The sequence below is a fragment of the Anas acuta genome, chromosome 17 (assembly GCF_963932015.1).
Source record: "Anas acuta chromosome 17, bAnaAcu1.1, whole genome shotgun sequence".
NCBI lineage: Eukaryota > Metazoa > Chordata > Aves > Anseriformes > Anatidae > Anas > Anas acuta.
This window is the reverse complement of record NC_088995.1, coordinates 15,193,606-15,215,761: the sequence shown is the minus strand read 5'-3', so window position 1 is coordinate 15,215,761 and position 22,156 is coordinate 15,193,606. Positions and strand designations below refer to the sequence as shown.

Sequence of the window (22,156 nt, the reverse complement as noted above, 5' to 3'; positions counted from 1 at the left end):
TGGGTGAAAGGGGCTTGGAACACGTTTTCTGGGGACCGAGTTTTCAGTCGTCTCCGGTTGTGGCTAGGGCTATGTTTAGGCTTGCTCAGGAAGAGCGAACCCGAAGGGTCCAGTTGCATGTGGGGCTGCGTAAAGGCTCCCCTGGGGAGTTCACTTGTACCCAAAGCCTTCCTTTGGGGGCACTTTTGGATGTGCGAAAGGGCTCAGAATGCGTTTTCTGGGGCCCGCTTTTTCAGTCATTTCCGATGCCGGCTAGGGATATGTTTAGGCTTTTTCGGAAACAGCAAACCTGGACGGTCCAGTTGCATGTGGGGCTGCATAAAGGCTCCCCTGGGGAGTTCACTTGTACTCAAAGCCTTCCTTTGGGGGCACTTTTGGATGGGCGAAAGGGGCTTGTAACGCGTTTTCTGGGGCCCGAGTTTTCAGTCGTCTCCAATGCCGGCTAGGACTATATTTAGGGTTGCTCGGAAACAGCGAACCTCGAGGGTCCGTTTGCGTGTGGGGCTGCATAAAGGCTTCCCTGGGGACTTCAGTTGTACCCATAGCCTTCCTCTGGGGGCACTTTTGGATGGGCGAAAGGGGCTCGGAACGCGTTTTCTGAGGCCCGAGTTTTCCGTTGTCGCCGATGCCGGCCAGGGCTATATTTAGGGATGTTGGAAAAGGGCGAACACGTAGGGACCAGTTGCATGTGGGACTGCAAAAAGGCTCCCCTGGGGAGTTTAATTGTATCCAAAGCCTTCCTTTGGGGGCACTTTTTAATGGACAAAAGGATCTCGCAACGCCTTTTCTGGGGCCCGAGTTTTCAGTCGTCTCCGATGCCGGCTAGCTGTGAATATTTAGGCTTGCTGTGAAAGAGCGAATACGGAGGGTCCAGTTGCATGTGGGGCTGCGTAAAGGCTCCCCTGGGGAGTTCAGTTGTACCCAAAGCCTTCTTTTGGGGGAACTCTTGGGTAAGCAAAAGGGGCTCGGAACGCGTTTTCTGGGGCCCTATTTTTCATTCGTCTCTGATGTCGTCTAGGGCTATGTTTCGGGTTGCTCGGAAAGAGCGAACATGCAGGGTCCAGTTGCATGTGGGGCTGCGTAAAGGCTCCCCTGGGGAGTTCAGTTGTACCCAAAGCCCATCTTGGGTGAAGCTCAACTCCCCAGCCTTTACGCAGCCCCACATGCAACTGGACCCTCCGCGTTCGCTCTTTCACAGCAAGGCTACATATATCCCTATCCGGCATCAGAGACGACTGAAAAAGTGGGCCCCAGAAAACGCGTTCCTAGCCCATTTCGCTCTAAGTGTGCCCCCAATGGAAGGCTTTGGGTACAGCTGAACTCCCCTGGGGAGCCTTTACGCAGCCCCACATGCAACTGGACCGTCCTTGTTCGCTGTTTCCGAGCAACCCTAAACATAGCCCTAGCTGGCATCGGAGAAGACTGAAAAAGTGGGCCCCAGAAAACGCGTTGCGAGCCCCTTTCGCCCATCCAAAAGTGCCCCCAAAGGATACAAAGGCAATGAACAAACATTTATTGTGTATTACAATCCGTCATCTTTCTTTTAGTTACTCCTTTTGTTCATTGAATCTCTGCAATGCTTGGCTACTAAGAACTAATGTTTCCTCGATTTCTTCGTTAGTACTTACTGGTTCATATTTGGCATGTATGAGCATTATATGTGCCGCTTCTAAACGACCTTTTACAATCGCAAGCAGTTTATTTAAAATACATGGCCCGTAAGTTAGCACTGCTATTAATAACAATAAAGGTCCTTCTATAGTTGATAGTAAGGTAGTAAGCCAAGGTGAATCATTAAACCAAGATTCCTACCAATTCTGTCGGTCTTCATATTCCCATTTTCTCTTCTCCAATCCTTCCCTGAGCTTGGACTCTTTCCAAGTCTTAATTAAAACCTTGTCCCCGGGTTGTATCTTGTTAATTGCTATATCTAACGGAGGGCATTGTGCTACCAAACCTTTCGCTCGGAGCTCCCTCTGTCGGTTCGTGAGTTGTATTAAATAAGGTCTCAACTGGGCATCCTGTAACTGAGGGTGATCAAGTGGCAATTCCAAGTCATAGGGCATACCATATAACATTTCAAAAGGAGAAATTCCTACATCAGTCCTGGGCTGTGTCCGTATGTTTAACAGTGCAAGAGGTAAACATTTTACCCAAGAGGCTTTTGTTTCCAGCATTAGTTTAGTTAGTTGTTTTTTAATTTCACCATCCATTCGCTCTACCTTTCCAGAACTTTGGGGATGCCACAGAGTGTGGTATTCCCAGCTTGTTCCTAGAGCTTTCATGGTCTCTCGAGACACTTTGGAGACAAAATGAGGGCCTCGGTCAGAGTCAATTGTTTCTACAATTCCATATCTAGGAATAATATTCTCAAGTAGTATTTTTACCACGGTTTGAGCCGTGGCCCTTGCTGTCGGAAAAGCCTCCACAAAATGTGTAAGATGATCTACAATCACTAATAGATATTTGTACCTCCCTGTTTTTGGGAGGTCTGTAAAGCCCAATTGAATTTTAGCAAAAGGTCGGTGAGCCAATTCCCGACCTCCCGATACTTTTTTTCTCAAGTGTTGGGCGTTTACCTTTCTGCAAGTTAAACAATCATTTACAATTCGTTTTGCTATATTATAAATTTCAATACACATATACTTTATTGCAAATTGATCCACCAATGCTTGAGTTCCCCAGTGGGTGTTTTCGTGAAACCTTTGTAATACCCTCAGAGCTGCGGATTTTGAAAGCATTCCCCGTCCATCAGGCAGCACCCATTTGCCTTTATCTGTTTCTTTTATCCCCATTTGAATCATTTTGCTTTTTTCTTGTAATGTGAAGCTAAGCAGAGTATAAATTGGCCTATGATGGTAACAATGTGTGTATTTCTTCCTGTCCCCCCATTCATAATCATAGCATGGAAATTTCATTGAATCATTCCTGCAGTCTGAGCAGTCTTCCCTTGTTTTTATAATTCGCTGGTGTCCTTTAACGTGTACTACAGCAATTTCTTTAGGTCCTCTGATAGCCTGTAAGACTTGGGTAATCAGTTCTTGGTGTACTAATCCCTTTCCCTGTGAATTAACGAGCCCTCGCTCTTCCCATATTTTACCAAATGTATGTAATACCCCGTATGCATATTTTGAATCTTTATATATTGTGCCACTTTTGCCCTTTAACAGTCTTAAGGCCTGTAGTACAGCATATAATTCACAAGCCTGGGCAGACCAACTTGGACTTAAAGGTCCGGATTCAATTATTTCAAAAGTTTTCCCATTCACTAATGCGTACCCCGATTTCCGTTTCCCTTCCACTATTCGTGAAGAACCATCTACATATATCTGTTCCCCTATAAGTAACTCTTCTTCTTCCAAATCAGGTCTCAATTTTGTTTGCTCTTCTATATTTTGGAGGCAATCATGTTCTAAGGGCTAGTTCGGTTCCCCATAAAGAAACTGAGCAGGATTTTGCAGGGAAGTTGTTGTTAATGTTAGTTTTAGGGAGGAAATTAAAATTCCTTCATATTTTAGTAACCTAGCATCTGTGATCCATTTTTCTGCTTTTTGCTGTAGTACTCCCCGGATATTGTGTGGGGATATCACCTTGATTTCTCCTCCGAAGGTAATTTTCTGTGCTTCTTCTACTAATAAAGCAGCTGCTACTACTACCTGTAAACAACTTGGCCAGCCCCGACTAACTGGGTCCAGCAATTTGGATAGGTAAGCCACAGGTTTTTAACTCCCTGCCCATTCTTGGGCTAATACTCCATATGCAGTGCCCTCATTGCTGTTAACAAATAAGAAAAACGGTCTCCTCAAATCCGGAAGACTCAACACTGGAGGGCGTGCTAATTCTTTTAATTTTTCTAATTGTTTTTCATCTTTGGTCCATTTTAGCAACCCATCCTTAGTCAATTTTTTATAAAGAAATTAAACTTTGCCGCTGTAATCTTCAATCCATTGTCTACAATAGCCAGTCAACCCTAATAATTGTCGTACCTGCCTCTTAGTTCGTGGGGTCGTTAAAGCCAATATCCCACTGATTCTGTCTGGGTCTAATTTCTTAGTTCCCTCACTTAGTCGGTGGCCCAAGTATTTTACCTCTTGTTCAACAAACTGCAGCTTCGATTTCGAGACTTGCAGTCCCTGCGAGCTAAGAAAATTCAACAGCTGTATGCTGGCCTGCCTAACAGTATCTTCGTCTCTCCCTGCTAATAACAAATCATCTACATACTGTACTAATGTTACTCCTGGTGGCTTATTGTAGTTTTGTAAAATTTGCTCCAGGGCTTGTCCAAATAAATTAGGTGATTCAGTGAATCCTTGAGGAAGGACAGTCCACCGTAATTGCTGCTTTCGGTGGGTATCTGGGTCTTCCCATTCAAAGGCAAAATAATCCCTACTACCTTCCTCCAGAGGACATGCCCAAAATGCATCCTTTAAATCCACTACGCTATACCACTGACCATCTGGGTGCAATTGACCTAATAGGGTATGGGGATTTGCCACAACAGGAAATCTGGTCACGGTTCTCTTATTAATTTCTCTTAGATCATGTACCAATCTATATTTGCCATCTTTCTTTTTCACTGGTAATATTGGAGTATTAAACGGGGACATACAAGGTTCTAGCAACCCTTGTTGTAATAACCTTTGAATTTCAGGTTTTAACCCTTGTCTGCCTTCCTCAGACAGGGGGTATTGTTTAATTCTCGTTGGTACACCCGGGTTGGTTATAGTTACCTTAAAAGGTTTAATATCTAATCTTCCTACACTTTCTGGAGTGTACCAGACTTCAGGATTTATACTTTGCTCGTCCTCCGCTCTCAGAGGACACAACATAATTTTTAGCTCTTTATCTACTACCTCTAAACTTATGCCTAATTCTACTATTAAGTCTCTCCCTAACAAGTTATATTCTGCCTCAGGCGCTAAGAGTAAGGATCCCACCCCTAATTTAGAATCCAATTCAATTAACACCTCTTTGATAACTGGGACCCCAAAGGGTTCCCCTTTTGCTCCAATTACTTGAACCTTTTCTGTCGAGATTTTACATCCTAAAGGCAGATTTTGGACTGTAGATCTTTCAGCCCCTGTATCTATGAGGTACTCAATTTCCTCACGCTGGGGACCTATTTTTAACTTTATCAAGGGCTCAGTTTTCTTTCGGGTCCCCAGCAGATAGAGCCCCTGACACCCCTAGTCTTCCTTAAACATCTTCTCATCCTCCATTCTCAGTCGACACTGCTTCTTCTTATGACCTTTCTTATTGCAGTAAAAACAAGTCACATCCCTCAATCCTCCCGTCACTTTCCCTTCTCCTTCTAGTTTTTGGCGAACCACCTTTGAACCTTTTCTGTATTCGCCTCTTCTCTGCCCCTCCCGCATCACAGCCATCATTATTCGTGCTTGCTTCTTCTCCTTTTCATCCTCCCTCCTTACATACACTTTCTGTGCCTCCCTTAACAATTCGTCTAGACCCCGGTCTTGCCAATTCTCTATTTTCTCTAATTTTTTCCTAATGACTATCCAAGACTTTGCTACAAACTGAGTTTTTAGCAAAGCCTCTCCAACAGGGGTTCCTGGATCTAATCCCGAGTATAGCTGCAAACTTTTGAGTAATCTCTCCAACCATTCTGTCGGTGTTTCATCTTTCTTTTGTTGCTCATTAAAGGCCTTATTAATGTTTTGCCCTCTCGGGACTGATTCCCTAATTCCCTGAATGATAATGGTCCTAAGGTCCTGCATATGGCCACGATGCATAGGGTCCTGATTATCCCAATTGGGCCTCTGTAATGGCCATTTAACATCTGCTGAAGGACCTTGCTGGTGTTGCTGATCCCAAATTCGCATTCCAGCTTTTCTAATCATTCCTCTCTCTTCCGATGTAAATAATATCCCTAAAATAGATTGCATCTCTTCCCAGGTGTAGATATTGGGCCCTAAGAACTGATCTACCCGTTCTGCCACCCCTAAGGGGTCCTCCAATACGTTTCCCATTTCTTTCTTAAAGTCTCGGACATCTCCGGAGTTCATGGGGATGGCCACATATCCCATACCGGGTTGTGGTCCTCCCATTGCTATTTCCCTTAGTGGATACAACCCCTCTTCATTTTTAAGCTGCTGTCTTCTGGCCTGACTCCTAGTTATTGGTCCCTGAGCACTAGAGTCAGAGTCGCTGTCGGCATCTCCCTAGGGCTGCGGATTAAGAGGCCCGGGAGTCGGAGGGGCTGCAGGTGGGATTGGTGAAACATAGGGAGGCGGCGGGGCTGGGATCTCTAATTCTCGGTTTTTCTTATGCCTCCCGTCCCCTCCTTTTTCTTTTAGAGGGTATAATTTGGTCTGAGTTTCCAAACTGATCCACAAATGTTCATACTCACTCTCTTCTAAACTAAAGGGTTTCTTTGAGTTCACATAAATATTTAGGGCCTGGCAAACCCAATCATCAAAGGACACAAATACAGGCCAGTAAAGGTGGTCTCCTCGAATCTGTTTACCACCCCAAACTTCAATGCAATAATGTATCATTTTTACTTCATTTCTTCCCCGCCTAAAAGGGGAATCATCCCAATTTTTGATCATTAATCCCAAAGGACTATCTGGAGGAATAGGAGGTAACCTAACATCTGTCGTTACCCTGCCCACAGGACCAGAAGGCTTACTCTTCTTCTGTCCCATCTTCTGGAGCGCCTTCACACACACACACACAAATCGCTTCCCCCTTTTCATGGCACAGTCCCCCGCGGGATGTGGGAACCACACTACCGAGGGGTCCGCACTCGCTTCGTCCGCAATTGGACATCTCACAACACTACGCTCCAGGATACCCAACCCCAACCGAACAGATCACCGGCCTATACTTACTCACTCCTGAGTCTTCGTTCGGTCTTCGTGCACAAAGATTACTAGGGGTTGCTGGCTTTATTTGCTTGCTGCCGAATCTTGGGTTCGTCGGTGAAGGGTTTGAGTGAAAGTAGTCCAAGCGAAGGCCGCTGAAATCAGCGGGGCAACCCCTCTGAAGGTCTTTCAATCAACTTGCCTTCATCCGAGTCACAGCACCAAATTTGTTATAAGTTGCCCCCGTAAATAATTTTCAGAGAGCATTGCATTAATAATAGAAAGGAATTTATTGAGTAAGCAACAGCAAGCAAAACAGCGCTGGGCAGCCGGGGAGTCTCGGCTCCGCCAACGGCGTGCACCTCACCCCCGCCAGGGTCCCTTTTTATATCTTGGTAATTTCAGGATTACGCAGCACATCCTGGTATATTCTGCAACTGCGCGCACTGTTGCTAGGGGGTTGTCTCTGTCCCTCTGGTGGTCGTGAAGATGAAGGCCGTAGTCTTCCTCGGCGTTGTGGTTCAACTTCTTTCTTTATTTGGTCATGTTGGCCCAGCATGAGACAGAAAGGCAGGATGTTGATACACTAGTTTATCAACTTATCAGGAGATGGTTACATGAGCTTTGCAGCAGTGTTTTTGAAGAAAAGAGGCACCCAACATGGCCGCCCGAAAGCCCATGCTGGAGAACTGCGTCTCCCGACGTGCTCTGGGCACCCAACATGGCCTCCAGGAAGTCCAGTGCCCGAGAACTGCATCTCCCGGCATTCTCTGCGCACCCAACATGGCCTCCATGGTTTGGGTCAATCCTGGACATGAAGACAGACTAGGAGAAGCACTCTTTGAGAGCAGTCCTGCAAAGAAGGGCTTGAGGGTTCTGGTGAATGAAAAGCTTGAAATGAGCCAGGAGTGCATGCTTGCAGGCCAGAATGCCAACTGAATCCTGGGCTGCATCAACAGAGGAATGGCCAGCAGGTTAAGGGAGGGGATTGTCTCCCTCTATTCTGCCCTTCTAAGGCCCCACTTGAAGTAGTGTGTCCAGGTCTGGGCCCCCCAGAACAAGAAGGATATTTATCTTTTAAGAGCGGGTCCAGAGGGGGGCTACAAAAGTGCTCAAGTGGATGGAACACTTCTCCTATGAAGAAAGGCTAAGAGAGCTGGGGCTTTTCAACCTACAGAAGAGAAGGCTCCGGGGTGACCCCATTGCAACCTTGCAGTACTTAAAGGGGACGTAAAAAAAAAGATGGGGAACAACTATTCTTAATCAGATGAAGACAGGATAAGGGGGAATGGCTTTAAACTAAAAGAGGTGAGATTTAGATTAGAGGTTAGGAGGAAATACTTCATTTGGAGGGTGGCGAGGCACTGGAACAGGTTGCCCAGAGAGGTTGTGAATGCCTCATCCTTGGTTCAAGACCAGATTGGAAAAGGCCCTGAGCAACCTGATCTAGTGAGTGGTGTCCCTGCCTATGGCAGGGTGGTTGGAACTGGATGATCTTTGAGGTCCCTTCCAACCCAAGCCATTCTATGATTTCATGCTGTCGTTCTGTTGATTACTATGTTGGACACTTCATATTTTGAGCTTCCTTTTTTTTTTATAAGCTATGTAGGCTTTGGCTGAAGCTCCATAGTGATCAGTGCAGTCTTTCTTCAGGGTATAGATAATTCCCCTTCTTTCTTAATAACTGTAATAGCAATTCCAAGCTGTAAACTACTTTGTCATCCTAAGTTGTCCTTTCTTCTTAGGCTTTAGGTTATATATTAGTGACAAAAGCTTAATTTAATTAAAATACCTGTTTGTATTAGGCGCTGAAATTGAAAACCACTGTGAAAGGGGATACACCACCTACCCTGGCAACCACCAGCTTATGTAAAAAGGAGGTGAGTGAACCCATTTGTGTAAGGAGAGTTCAAAAAAAAAAAACAACCACTAAATTCAATTGAGCATAGCACTGTATATCAGTTGTATATATTGTTTATTTACTTTTCTGATTAGATACTATAGCAGCAAAGTTGTAACGTATAGTGTGTTAAAGTGATTCTTCAGCCCATAGCAAATGAATGAGCCTGAAGGTAATAGTACTTCTCATGCTAATGCAAGTCTGGATATTTTTATATCTGATCATATTTCATGAAAGAAAAAAACAAAACAAAAAAACATAATATTTTCCATAACCAATCATCTTTTGATTATTTTAACATCTTTATCAAGTTTAAAGCAAAATTTAGTTGTGTTTTTATTTCCTGTAACTACATTTTTTTTTACAAGGCATAGGAGTGAAAAATGTAAATTACACTTTTCTAGGTGCATGTTATATATAGAAACTTCAGAAGTGCTTGTAGAATTTCAGACTGCAGCTTAATACTTAATATTAGAGAAGAGAGGGGAGAGGGGACAGAACTTAGGAGGTAAGTGCAGAGAACACATGACAAAAGAACATTTTTGGGGAAAGGTAGTTTTAGCAGTACCATGTCTAAATATCACAAATGAACCATGAAATGAAATCAAACTGTATATGCATGGTGGTGCATATATTTTAAGTCTGTATTTTAATTGTTTAATAAGAAATTTCCAGGGTTGCACTGAATATCAGCTGCTTGGGTTTTAATTCCAGTGTTCCAAGAGTGTATCATACTTATTAGTCTCCAAATCCAATTGGTAGGGAGAGTATTTCTCTTCAAGAAAATTAATTAGATTTTCTTATTTCAAATTCAAAAAATATACTTTTAAGAAATGTACCCTGCCAAAAGTATTTACGTGTTCTTACATGTCACATCTCATTCGTGTCTATATGATCAGTATTTCTTAGTATAATTAATATGTATCCCTTATGTTACATCATAGCCTTGGGAGTCCCAATCTTTCTGCAGTAATTTTCCTCATGAAGTTGTCTGTGCAGATTCCTGGGGCCAGTCCTTGCTGGTTTCTACAGACGCTGGCATCTTGTTAATTGATGGTTAGTAAATGATGCTGTGTTCTTGTGTCAATTATTTATGTAGCTGACCATTTTCTTCAAAATAAATGTTCATAAGCTCTGTTTAGGTAATTGGTAAGTCCTCACCTGCAAGGAGAGTACCAATCCAAGTGAATCTATTACATTTATGTAATCTAGCTGCAGATTTTTTCTCTGCATCAGAATTCTTATTTGGAACCAATTTTTGTGCAGACTTCTGAATGTTTTGTTATTTCAGATGCTGTTATCATGGCCATCTGAAAAGATTTATGAAGTCAAACCCAAACTCAAGGAGCGTCTGGATTTTTTAGCCCTTGATGATACTAATGAACATGAAGCACAAGGCTTATGTGGTGATGAAAGCCTGTTTCTTCCATAGCAGTGCTTTTACTAGTTTGACCTCTTATCTTCTGTGTGCCACATAAGGCCATTGGGACTAAGGGAATGAAGTTAGTTATCAGTGAAAATTTTCAGACTTTCGAAAGAAAGGTCCCTTTCAGGCTTCAGTTGCATAATTTCATCCATGGCAATGATAAAACACTCCTATAAGGAAGTACTGGTTATGATGCTGCAGCATACATACAAGCTTTGTGCAGAATGTTTTATTTTCATGAGAAAAAACAAGACCTATTTTATTAGAAAGAAATAGTTCAGAACCATTGACTACCAAATTTTAGCAGAATTTTAAAGAAATACATGTGTTTTCTTTTTTAGATGGTCAGCCATCAGTTCAAGTATTTGATAAAACTCTCCAAATAAAGCAGATGCATGTGTTGGAAGCTCTGGATCTTTTGATTGCCCGAACAGACGAAAGTAGGAAAGGTACTTGTTATTTGGTTCTTATTTGAATGTCTGTTTAACTGTTTATTTGGCAGACATATCAGTAGAAGGGATTGCCTTAGGTGCTTTTCTTTAAGAGTTGTTTTTGTTTTTTAACTTGGAAGCATGCTGTAGAATTTTAATTCCCACAGCACTAGATTTATATAATCACCTTTTGTCCTTTTGTCACATCACATAGCTATTCTTAATTATTGTAATTAGGTTTTTGAGCTCTGAGTTTATTGTTCTCCTTTTCAGATCTTTCCACTACTTTCCCTTTGCTGATTTCCCCTGGGCTGCTTACATACATGCCCTATGGCTTTAGGGTTTGTAAGTGTCTTGAGGTAATCATGTTTTTATCAGTGGCAAGTGCATTAGATGCCTCATTTAGAATAAGGGAGTGCATACAACAAGTACTGTTTGTTGTTTGTTTGCTTGTTTTTCTAAAAGATGTGGAAAAAAAATCTCTAGATGCTCAGAATCATGCTTCAGAGCAAACCTGAAACTGGCCATATTGAATCATCAAATGGTTTTGGTTGGAAACAACTTTTCAAGACCTTTTAGTCCGACCTCCCTGCCATGGTCAGGTACATCTTTCAGTAGATGAGGTTGCCCAAAGCCTCATCCAGCCTGACCTTGAACACTTCAGGAGATGGGACATCCACATCTTCTCTGGGCAACCTGTTCCAGTGCCTCACCACTCTCATAGATTAGATAAAGGGAATAAATTCTTTGCTAAATCTACCGTCTTTCTGTTTGAAACTATTACGCCTTGTGCTGTCACTACGTGCCCTTGTAAAATGTCTCTCTCTCTCTTTCTTATAAGCCTCCTTTAAGTATTGAAAGGCCACAATAACGTCTCCTCAGAGCCTTCTTTTATCCAGGTTAAAAGAACACAGCTTCCTCAGCCTTTCTTGTGTTCCAGCCCTCTTATCATTTTTGTGACCCTTCTCTGGATCCACTTTAACAGGTCCATGTCCTTCTTGTGCTGGGCACACCTGAGCTGAACACAGTACTCCAGGTTGTATCTTACAGGGGCAGTGTGAAGTGGGGGAGTATCACTTCCCTCGACCTTCTAGGCCACACTTCTTTTTGTGCAGCACAGGATATGATTAACTTTCTGGGCTGAAGGTAGACATTACTGGCTCATGCCAGATTTGTCATCCACCAGTATACAGTTGGTCTCCAGCTACTCTTAGAACTCAACACTCTGGAAATCTCCCTAGCTGAATAATGTGTTTGTTCAGTTGTACAAAAACGTGGAGGAAATTACTTATGCTGTCACTGTTCTACCAAATGTGTTACTGGTTTTTGTTCTGTGATGTGTAACTACATTCTAGTGCTATAGATTATATTCTCTTAAATATTCTGGTATAAAAAAAAAAAAAAAAAACAAAACTTAAAACCCGTCTGTCCAAACAACTTTTTTTTTTTTTTACCCTCTTTTCAAAAGGATTAAATGTCCCTAAAATATGCACTTTTTCAGTTATGTACTTTTTACCCAAAAGTCTGTGAAGTGAATACGCACAGTGCAAGAACAGGATCTGTATGTGTAACACAGATAAAATAATTAGAAATCTGGTTGTTTTATTGTTTTTTACCACATTATGTCTGTTTGCTCAATATTAGCTGAAGTGACATTTACCCAAGCTAAGGGTAAAATGTGGTTCCTTTCATACCATTGGGAGTTGCCCATTTTGGCTGGACCTGATGAAATTCATCCTGGAACTCTTGCAGAACCAGCTGAGATTACCTGAGAGGCATTTGCAGTCATCTCTGAAGACACCTGGCGGGTGGGTGACATTTTTGAAGATCTGAAAAGGGTAGTTGTATCTGAAGCTTAGTTTATGAAACTTCTAGAATAGATAATTGCATTTAATAGTCAAAACGCTGTGATGATTGGTTAAACCTGAAGAGAGAGATGTTACAAGCCATTTTGAGGTAACAGGATTAGGCATTACTGGCATCAATTCATGATGCTTCAAGCATATTTTGATAAAGAGTTTTTGTGTAAAAAGTTGAAGAGATTTTTGACTGCTGTTGTGTGCTGTGGGTGCTTTCTGAATCATTTAGAGGAGAGAAAGGTCTTTTGTTCTTGCTAGTATCCTTGCCTCTTGTTTTGTATTTGTATACCATAGTGAAACTGAGATCTGGAGTGGAAGTTATCATTGCCCTTTATTTTCAGACTATGCCTTAGTCTAGTTAAATGTTAGATGGGTAAAAGCAATCTTATATTGGGTGTACAAATTGGTATTAAAGACTATATGGGTTTTTAGGATACAATAATATATTAAAAGGTTAATTTTGTATGTACTTTAAATGCGTCCTTCTGATGTACTTCAAGTGCATCGATGTAGAACTGGTATTTTAAGACTCAAGCAGAAAGACTGATGTTTGTGTTATGAAAATGTTCCTATAGAATGTGGTATTATCCAGCACTCAGTTCTAACAACCAGGTTTGAGATCACTTTAAGGTAGCTCATTTCAGAAGAAAATCCTGTTTCTACTGCTTTCTAGTACCCTCTGCATTTCTGGGAGAGAGGAAATGTTAACAGTGAAACTAGAACTGAAGTAATGCTATCACTGAGATTTTTCAGGTCAGCATACCAAAAGAAGGGGGTATTTCAGGCACCAACAATACATCTGGTATTAATGACAGATGCAGAAATTGCTTTGGTAGCAGTGCCCTCTTTTCTAATGTTAATTAAATTTGACTTAGTAATGAGAGATGAGTTGTAGAAGTGGATCCACTTTGTCCTCCAAACATGTTTGTTTATTTTTTTGCTACAACTTATTTTGTGAAACACTTAGACATGGTGAGGGGGAAGGAGGAAGAGCTCCTTCACTTGGAATAATCAAGTCTGTAGGAGGTGAAGAAAAACTCTCTTAAAAAAAACGGCACCAAAGAAAAGCTTGGATGATAGTCCGTTTCATGAGCAGCCACAGATGTAACACCGCAGTGGGGTTATTTGGGACATTTGCAAAACAACTAGTATCCTGAAAGAGGAACGCATTGAGGAGTGCAATCTCTAGGATGCATCCTATAGGACACACCTGACAAAGAGACAGAGCTGAATTAATGAGTAGTAACGCTGTTCTTGAACATTTGATTTAGCTTATGTTTTCTAGCCTTCCTTTCAAAAGGGTGAATTTTGCTTGCCATTCTTCCTCCATGAACTCATTCATGGAAGCACGCATTCTTGTATGTACGTTCTTGAAAAGAGAGAGATTGCATATATTTCATTTTCCTTTTATCGGTGTTGACAGTAAGAATTTGCTGGTTGATCAGTGTTTCAAGTTGTGGTGGACTTAAGGAAACATTGCATCTTCTTTTCTCTTACACTTTCTATGGGAAAAGAAGGTCATAAAGGTTCCAGAAGCTGGATTCATGTTTATCTATTATCAGAATTGAAGGCAGCACATGTGATCTTGCTTTTGTATTTATGGTTGGATCCACACTGACTATACATGTATATTAAGAAAGCGTGCTTATGTTTCCAGCTATACCAGCTAGACTAGTAAGAGAGTATACTTTTGTCAGAAAATCTTGTTTTACTTCCATTTTAAGGAACTTGGCTTTTAGTTAAGAAACTACTCTTAACAATAGCTTATTTCCAACTGCAAATAGTAGTGTATCATTTATTTATTTATTTATTTTAAATTTCAGAGTTGTGTATTCCACTCATGTCTATCTTTGTGGAAAAAAACATTTAGCCGTGGTGGTGGATGCTGTGCTATTTTTGCAGTTGGAATATGCCTTGAACCTAACTTGCCTAACTTTGAAGAACTGATAAGCAAAACCAGTCCGCATCCAAAAGGTTTTCAGACTCTGTTAAGGATCCAGGTATCAGCTGCTAGGCTGGATGGTTCCAGAATTTAAAGTTAACCCTTCTTCTCTTGCCTTTAGTTTGTATCTGTCGTATTTTCACCGTCTCCTAGCAGTGTAGGTTTCACTGTTTTGAGGCTCCTATTATTTATTGCCACAGCACCATCTGATGGGAAACTCTGCTAGTGAACTGAAAGGGTTGCTTACTGGAACTGTAGAGTCTAGATAGAGTTCACAAGCAGTCTTCCTGTCACATTGCTGCTTACACTCAGAGAAGCAAAATTGTTTAACTTTGCTTTTATGGCAATGCTGTCTGTTAGGTGATTCATCTCTTTGGAAGTATTAATTTCAAACCACCACTGTCTTTTTCTAATTTGCTGTTTTCTGACTTTCTCCATCTTCAGGAAAAGACTCTCGTCTCCTTGTCTTCAGATTGAGTGCTGTCCAAAAAGATACAGAAACAAAGCAGATGATAAGAAGCAAATATGACTGCAGAGAAAATAAATTGGAGAGAACAAAAGGTAGCTTTATTATCTTGTATTAAAAGTGTCCACTGTGGTATTGTGCCAGTAGTTGCCAGGGTTTATTAGCTCCCTTGAGGCTGTTGTAGGTATTCACCTTTAGTTTTATCCCTGGACAGTTAATTCAAACTTTAAGCTTATGTGTGAAAATAACATAGGGTACAGTCCAGCCTATCATTTGAGAACTTGGTAAAAAAATACCATGTTACTTGGCAATCACTGCTGATGAAAAGCTCTGGTGAAAAACAGATATGTTGCTTTCAGGATTGAGGGGTATAAGAAAAATTACGCATGGATGTAAGACTGAAATAAAGGTCACTGTGAGGTAGAAGAACAATGGCAAATCTTTTTTAATTAGCAATGCTTAGAATAGTTTGGGTATTGCAGATTATTTTAGTAGATGTAAACATTTTCCGATATTCAGCATCAAGCTTCCTTGGAAAGCTGGAAACTGCAGAATAGTAAAGAAAAAAATATATATTTACTCTTTTACTTGCAAAAGGAGTAAGGGGGAAAATAGTTTTCAAAAGACTTACTGCCTTTTGTCTTTTTCTAGAATTTAATATTATCCTGTTGGGATGTTTGTAATTGTGTGGTGCTCAGGTATCAGATACCCATTGTACTAACCATCATACAAATACAGAACAAAAATTAAAAAATAAAAAAAAAACAGTCTTTACCCCAAATACTTACAACCTAATTTATTTTTTTTTCTTAGGCTGCCATTTGTATGCCATTAATATTCACCATGGCAGTGAACTGAGGATTGTTGTGGCTATTGGGAACAAACTACTTCTTATCACAAAGAAATACAATCCATGCAACAGTTTAGCCAGCAGCTCTCTGCTGTCATTACCTGAATCTCCAGTAGACGAGTTCCAGTACATCTGGGTATGTGTAATCTAATCACTAATCACTTTTACAGACTGGGCAGCACTCAGCTAGTGGAGGAAAAAGGCAAAGAGCATGCATTTTATCGTCTGGAACCTCCAGACAGATGTAAGTGAGAAGCAATACGATGGAGATCCATCACTGATATGCCAAAGAAATATTTCAGACTTCTTAAACTGTCATCTTGTTCTGTATCGTGCTTCTCTGCTTAGATTACATCCTTGTAAATTCATGGAGTAATTCAATATTCACACTAAGAGCCTGAAAAAGAGAATAATACTATTATTTATCTCATAGGAAATACGCCTTTCTGACCCTCCAGTGGTTATGACACTGGTGGATGGACCTACTGGAGACAGTGACGATATGATCTGTGTGGCGTATCGGCATCAGTTTGATTTAGTTAATGAAAGTATTGGGGAGTCCTATAGACTGCATCATGTTGAAGCAAACAAAGTAAATTTCTAGCATTTAAACTATTTTCTTGCAGAATAGGTCCATGCTGTGCTGACCTCCTGGGAGCAGCATTTACGAAGAACCTCTCTTCTCCTTTACTTTTCACTTTTTTAACTTCTACTTTAGAGTACTCGGAGGCATTTTTTCCTTTTGGAATGTGTGATAATAATCACTCCTAAGAGAGGTAGTTATAAGGTATGACATATTAGGAAAGAGCCTGTGTTTCAAGCTCTGGAATATTGTTGTCAGTATAAATGCAAAGCCATTTTTTCTCCTTCCTTAGTCAATATTTTGATTTTTGTCTTTTCTTCATGGTCTCAGTGTTTTATTCTTTAGGAGGTTGCAGCAAAATAATTTCAGGTTTTGGCCACCATTATCTCATTCAGATTTGCCTATTTGCATGTACTAAAACTGAAATATTTGCGTATATCTTTTAGTTCTAAACTGCTGCCCAGCCAAGTAATACATTAACTGTATCTTACTAACTGGGACATAGGGTTGGGATTTAAGTAAACATCCTGATTTTTGGAAAAGGGTTCAAATGTTTCCTGTTGCTGGGAAGATAATGATCTTCAGCATTTTGAAAATCAAATAATTTCAATAATTTCTTAATATGGATGTGGTATAGCTTTAAGCGTAATTAAAAAAAAAAAAAGAAGAACCTTTTACAGGGTTACTCTTGTGTTCTGTTGACTTCTCTGTTCATAATGGTATAAGGGACATCTCTTTTGATTTGATGCTTCTTGTTGATTTTTTTTTAAATCATCTGTGTTTTTATTCAGATTTGATGATGAAGAGGGTTAGTACTCCTAGCATTGGCAATACAGTGTTAAGATTCTCCACAGCAATGGGAATATATTTTAATCTGGATTAATAAGGAAATACGATTAAAGAATGTGGACAGTCAAGAATCGCCCCCCTCTGTTCTCTTCCCCAGTAACCCTTATTTCCTTTGAGAACACAGACAAAGCAGGAAGTTGATTAGACCTGTGCCAGTGATTTTTGTGTTGTTGAAATTGGTTACCAAATTATTTCCACAGGTCACAAAGCAGAAATGTCTTTCAGTTGCTACAAAGGATAGGTCAAAATGTGTTTTGTATAGATATATATAAGCTTCCAGATTTGATTAACAGTTCTTGCCTTATATTTGTCTTAAATCAAGGGAACACCTACTTTATTGCACAAAGGAAAGCCATGAAGTTCATGAAGTCAATCTCCAGCCCTGCCCAAGTAGCAAATAATGTGGTCTAGGAGACATTTGTCTAATCCAGTCTTAAGTATTTCATCAGGGAGGTCTCCTTTTCTGAATGCATATACTTATGGGTGTCTTGTTTTTCTTTTAATTTAACTGTAAAAGACAAATACAGAATTAAAGTATGAGAATATAAGTAGCCTATGCTATGCAAAAAACATTTTAGTTTATCCAGCAGTGGTTCTCAGTTTCTAAATTCAGCTTATTCAGTAATTCTTGAAGTACATCCACATCAATCAATGTACCTGTTAGTGGTTTTGATCCAGTAATTGGCACTTTTGATCTTTCTGCTAGTCAAGATTTTCAGTCGAGCTTTTTAGATTTCACTTTTTGGAAAGAATTGCTATTTTTAGCATAGCATGTTAATTCAAAGCTACCCTGAAATAACTCAGTTTCCCAAAATTTATATTGTCAAGTAAGTTAGGTATGTTTGTATCATTTTATACTGTAGGTATGTATTTATACTGAAGTTACAAAATTGAATATGCATTACTGAAATACAGCATTGAATACAAAAGAAATTGATTTCCATCCTATCAGCATCCTGAAAATGAATCACAAAAAATAAATATTTTTTGTTTTCTTTTATCTGTAATTGTGCACCAACTGATTTGATTGCTTCTTAGTCAAAACCTGGTCATAGTAACATCAGTATCCTATCTGCCTGATCATTACCCTTTCCTGTTATAATTGCAGGTAAATTTTGTTGCAGCTATTGATGTATATGAAGATGGTGAAGCTGGCCTACTGTTATGTTATAACTGTAAGTAGTTAGGAAAGACTGGAAATGATAATATCTCAACATGTAATTCTTTCTTCATTGGAGTTTAGATCAGTTTAGATCTGTATTTTAAAGTTTCAGTGTTTCATGGAAAGTATTTCAAAATACATTTTTTTTTTCAATTTAAGTGCATATTAGAAGGACTAGAAATGGAAGTACTGTTTTATTGTGGTGTGTGTAATTGGACAGCCGTTACCATCTTACTCACAAAGGTCCTATTTCTTCAGATCTATCTTATTCTTTGCCTAGTCTCACACTGGGTGTTTCTAGGACATGTACAAATTAGTATTCCATCCCTTTTCTTCTTTGTGCTTTCCCATTCTGTCATTGTGCTTTCTTTCCTTCTGCACACTTATTTGTGCTGGCACATTTTAAAATTGTAACTCTCTTAATCTCTTTTTATAAAATGGCCTTGGATTTAATATGCATATGCTCTTCTGTGCTGTACACATGTAGTTTTGCTTTCAGTCCTCAGGAAAATCAAAGTTATGAGTATGAAACGTCCTTTATGAGGTGATGCTGAAGGACAAAGCACAGCTTTCTGTTTCAGATGGCATGTCCTATTTGCCTTTCCAAAGAGAGCATTGATGGAAACAGGATAAATACATCTACGTATTCTAGCATTGGCCGTTAGATTGGTACTACAGGGAAAAAGTCTCTAAAGCGTATCTTTGTATGCTCTGTGAGGCCTCATTGGTTTCGGTAGTTTAACAAATCCTACCTAGTTCTGGCTCACTCAGTACTGCTTAAGAACTAAAAGGTCTGAGACAGAGTAGTGTGAATTCCCAAACCTGTACTTCTGTGCAGAATCAGTCCTACTCTAGTAGGCTCGTCACAGAGCCAAAGCTAACAAACTTGGTTGATCCTAAGGTCCTAAAGCCTGTTGCACAGGGTTGCAGCAACTTGAATCCCTATTTGTAGGGCCCTATCACAGGGAAACCTCTTTTGGTCTTGTGACAGTTTTACAATTATGAAAGTATCATCATGGAACAAGTATGAAAACACATGATTTGACAGTGTTCTAAGTTTGGGTTTCAAACAAGACCTTTTTTTTACACTTGTGGATATAAAGTTAGTTTAAGTTTAAGGACACCAATTACAGAAAAAAAAAAAAAAAAAAAAAAAAAAGGATTTTACCTAAAAATAGAGAAGTAGTAGATTCACAAGTTATATGATTAATGAAATCTTGGTATCCGTAGTATCCCATGTGTATTGCAATCCTCAAAGAACACAAACTGTGCTAGTATGTGGCTGCTTGAAGGGTAGTTCTTACAGTCAGAGGGGTACAGCTCTGCTTACATCACTTTCAGAAATGTTCTTAACTATTCCTCTATCCATAGACAAAGTAAGGAGCTGATGATTGCTGAAACAGAACAATACTTACTTTGTGAAATCTGACAAGTTATTAAAATGTAGCTCTACTATTTGTATCTTGTAAATGTATTCACAAAGGAAGCACATTTCCCTTATGGTCTGTTTAGATATAGAGGGACTTCTACATAAGTGTTTGATATTTATCTGTGTATTATCCACAATTCTGTAAAATCTACCTATAATGTTGGTGTTTGTCATTTGTGCTGTAAAATATTGGAGGTTTATTTTTTTCCTTTTTTTTGTTACAGATGTTTGCCAATACAGAAAGGTGTATCCTTTTAATGGAGGTTCTCCACTCGTCCAGTCATCGGCTTACGACTTTCACTTTAGCTGGAATCAAGTTCCTTATGCTGTTGGTAAGAACATACCTCTTTTATCCTTTTTTCATTACTATTTAGGCTTGCACTTGGCTGTTGGTAGAATTGCAGAATGTGTGCTAGGAATATATAAGAATAAATATAAAATTAAAAATAATTTAACATACATAAATCTATTTTTAATATAATAAAATTTAATAAATATGGGTTAATAAATTCCTATAAATAAGAATTTCTTCATGGAGAGGGTGGTTAACCATTAGAATGGACTGCCCAGGGAAGTGGTGGAATCCCTATCCCTGGAGAGGTGTTGACATAACACCAAGGTGTTGAAGGATTTTTTGAAACAGCAAAAATCCCATGGCTTGCTGCAGCTGAGCAAACCAAGCTACGAGGGCAACTATGAGAAGTTCCCATGACAGTGTTCCCACATTGGCCAATTGAGGAATTTAGAAAAATATTGTTACCAGCCTCTGGCTTCAAGGACAAGGTCTGTGTGACTGCTAATCACAAGAGGGGTTGTTTTCTTGCAGGTGGGGTTGTTTTCTTATAGTTGTTTGTCTGAGTGCTTTTGACCAATAATTTTGTGTGAAACACTATCCACCCCTGTTAAGTTCACTATAAAAGTTAGGCTATTCGGGCAATAAAATGGAGCATGATCTGACTCTACTGGTGTCTGTCGTGCTTTCAGCCGTGCTTCCTGCAACACCAAGGGACATAATGATGGAACTTGGTAGGTCAGGTTGATTGTTGGACTTGAAGGTTTTTTCCAACCTAGATGATTCTGTGATTCTCTAAGTGTATTGTATTCATGATGCCACTTCAGCTAAGATTCTGCATATGGTATCTTTAATAAGTGGAGCCTTGGGGCCAAGTTTTTCCTCTGATAAACTTTTTTTTTCCTTTCTCTTTTTTTTCTGTTTTTTATTTTCCATTCAGTTTATATTCTGCCAGGCATGGAGAGTGAAGTTTTCTTCAGGCTTGTATCTGAATGTCCATCAGTACAGTAGACAAATTTTGTCATAGGAAAGGGAGATACCAGAGTAGGTTAGATACTCAAGAATTGTTTTCAGGGAGCATCTGAGAAACATTTACATTAATCATTCTTCCTTGAAAAATAATTTTTGTTTCATTGCAGTCTGTGCTTTCCCTTCTATTCTTGCCTTCACTACTGATTCCATTGAGATCCGATTAGTGGTGAGTGGAAACTTAGTCCACACAGCAGTTGTGCCTGAGCTTCAGCTTGTAGCATCAAGGATAAGACACGAGAAAAGCATGTTTGACTATTTGTGAGGTGTTGGGACCTAATTCGCATAAAGAGTTGCTGAAGCCCAAACCAAAGCAAAACTGACACATTTTCTGATTTGCATGAACTGTTAATTTGTGTGATCTTAGCTTGTAGTGAGTACAGTGAGAATCAGAATTGATCTAACTGTCCTTTATTGCTTGCAGTAATGCAGAGCTGAAGTATTTGATTATTTACAGGGCAAATGCTCTTCTGAACATCACAGAAGTTCTCCCCATTTACAGTGAGATAGCCTTTCTGTGGCCAGCTGTAGTTAACTTAGCAGCAATACAGCAACAGTGGCAATAGAACATAGTGGACAAACATTTAAGCTCTTCTTCAGCAAGTGTTTAAGAAAGTTTTGCTGTACTAATGATGAGTTCTTTGTGATTTCAGTCAGATATTTATTTGAAAGCTACTGCTGCAGTAAGGGGATCGTCTCATAGCAGTTCTAAGGAAATGAGTTCAAGTTCTCCTCAAGCACCGCCGGCTTATGAAATACCAGAATGTCCTCTTTCTTCTTGAGAAGGTAACATGGTTTCCAGGCTGCTTGAAGCTTTGATTATTATCTTTAGTAAAATGAAATCAATCAGTTAAAAGATTCTGTTTTCATGGCTGAGAGTCTGGAAGATGGAAACCTTATCCAGAGATCTGAAACACCTGGCTGAGCTTTTGCCCCATAGTATCTCTTCTGAATGCACAGCAGCACTGTTTGGAAGAAATCATGTCTGTAGGAGGGGAAGAATTAAGCTTCACTACCTTAATGAGCCTTTGGCAATATGGCCAAGACTATAAAGCAAAAAGAGGTATAAAATTGTGGGAAAACTTTCAGACTTCACATATGCCATTCCTTTCAT

General features: G+C 39.9%; 1 protein-coding gene and 2 long non-coding RNA genes across 3 annotated transcripts; 2 read left to right on the top strand and 1 right to left on the bottom strand.

Moving 5' to 3' along the window:
• Positions 1 to 10,312: 10,312 nt before the first annotated feature.
• On the top strand, positions 10,313 to 11,183 carry LOC137841261 (uncharacterized). The gene is made up of 3 exons (XR_011088510.1): positions 10,313 to 10,590; positions 10,855 to 10,958; positions 11,068 to 11,183. It is a non-coding gene; the product is annotated as an uncharacterized lncRNA (long non-coding RNA).
• A 1,993-nt stretch (positions 11,184 to 13,176) lies between these two features.
• LOC137841262 (uncharacterized) lies at positions 13,177 to 18,201 on the bottom strand. Its single transcript, XR_011088511.1, has 3 exons — positions 17,464 to 18,201; positions 15,800 to 16,095; positions 13,177 to 14,862 (listed from the first exon to the last, which is right to left on the bottom strand). It is a non-coding gene; the product is annotated as an uncharacterized lncRNA (long non-coding RNA).
• On the top strand, positions 16,018 to 21,367 carry LOC137841260 (GTPase-activating Rap/Ran-GAP domain-like protein 3). Its single transcript, XM_068653994.1, has 4 exons — positions 16,018 to 16,290; positions 18,239 to 18,305; positions 19,946 to 20,053; positions 21,153 to 21,367. Exons 1-4 carry the CDS (start codon positions 16,162 to 16,164, stop codon positions 21,305 to 21,307), a joined length of 459 nt encoding a protein of 152 aa, XP_068510095.1. The 5' UTR covers positions 16,018 to 16,161; the 3' UTR covers positions 21,308 to 21,367.
• The last annotated feature ends 789 nt before the right edge of the window (positions 21,368 to 22,156 follow it).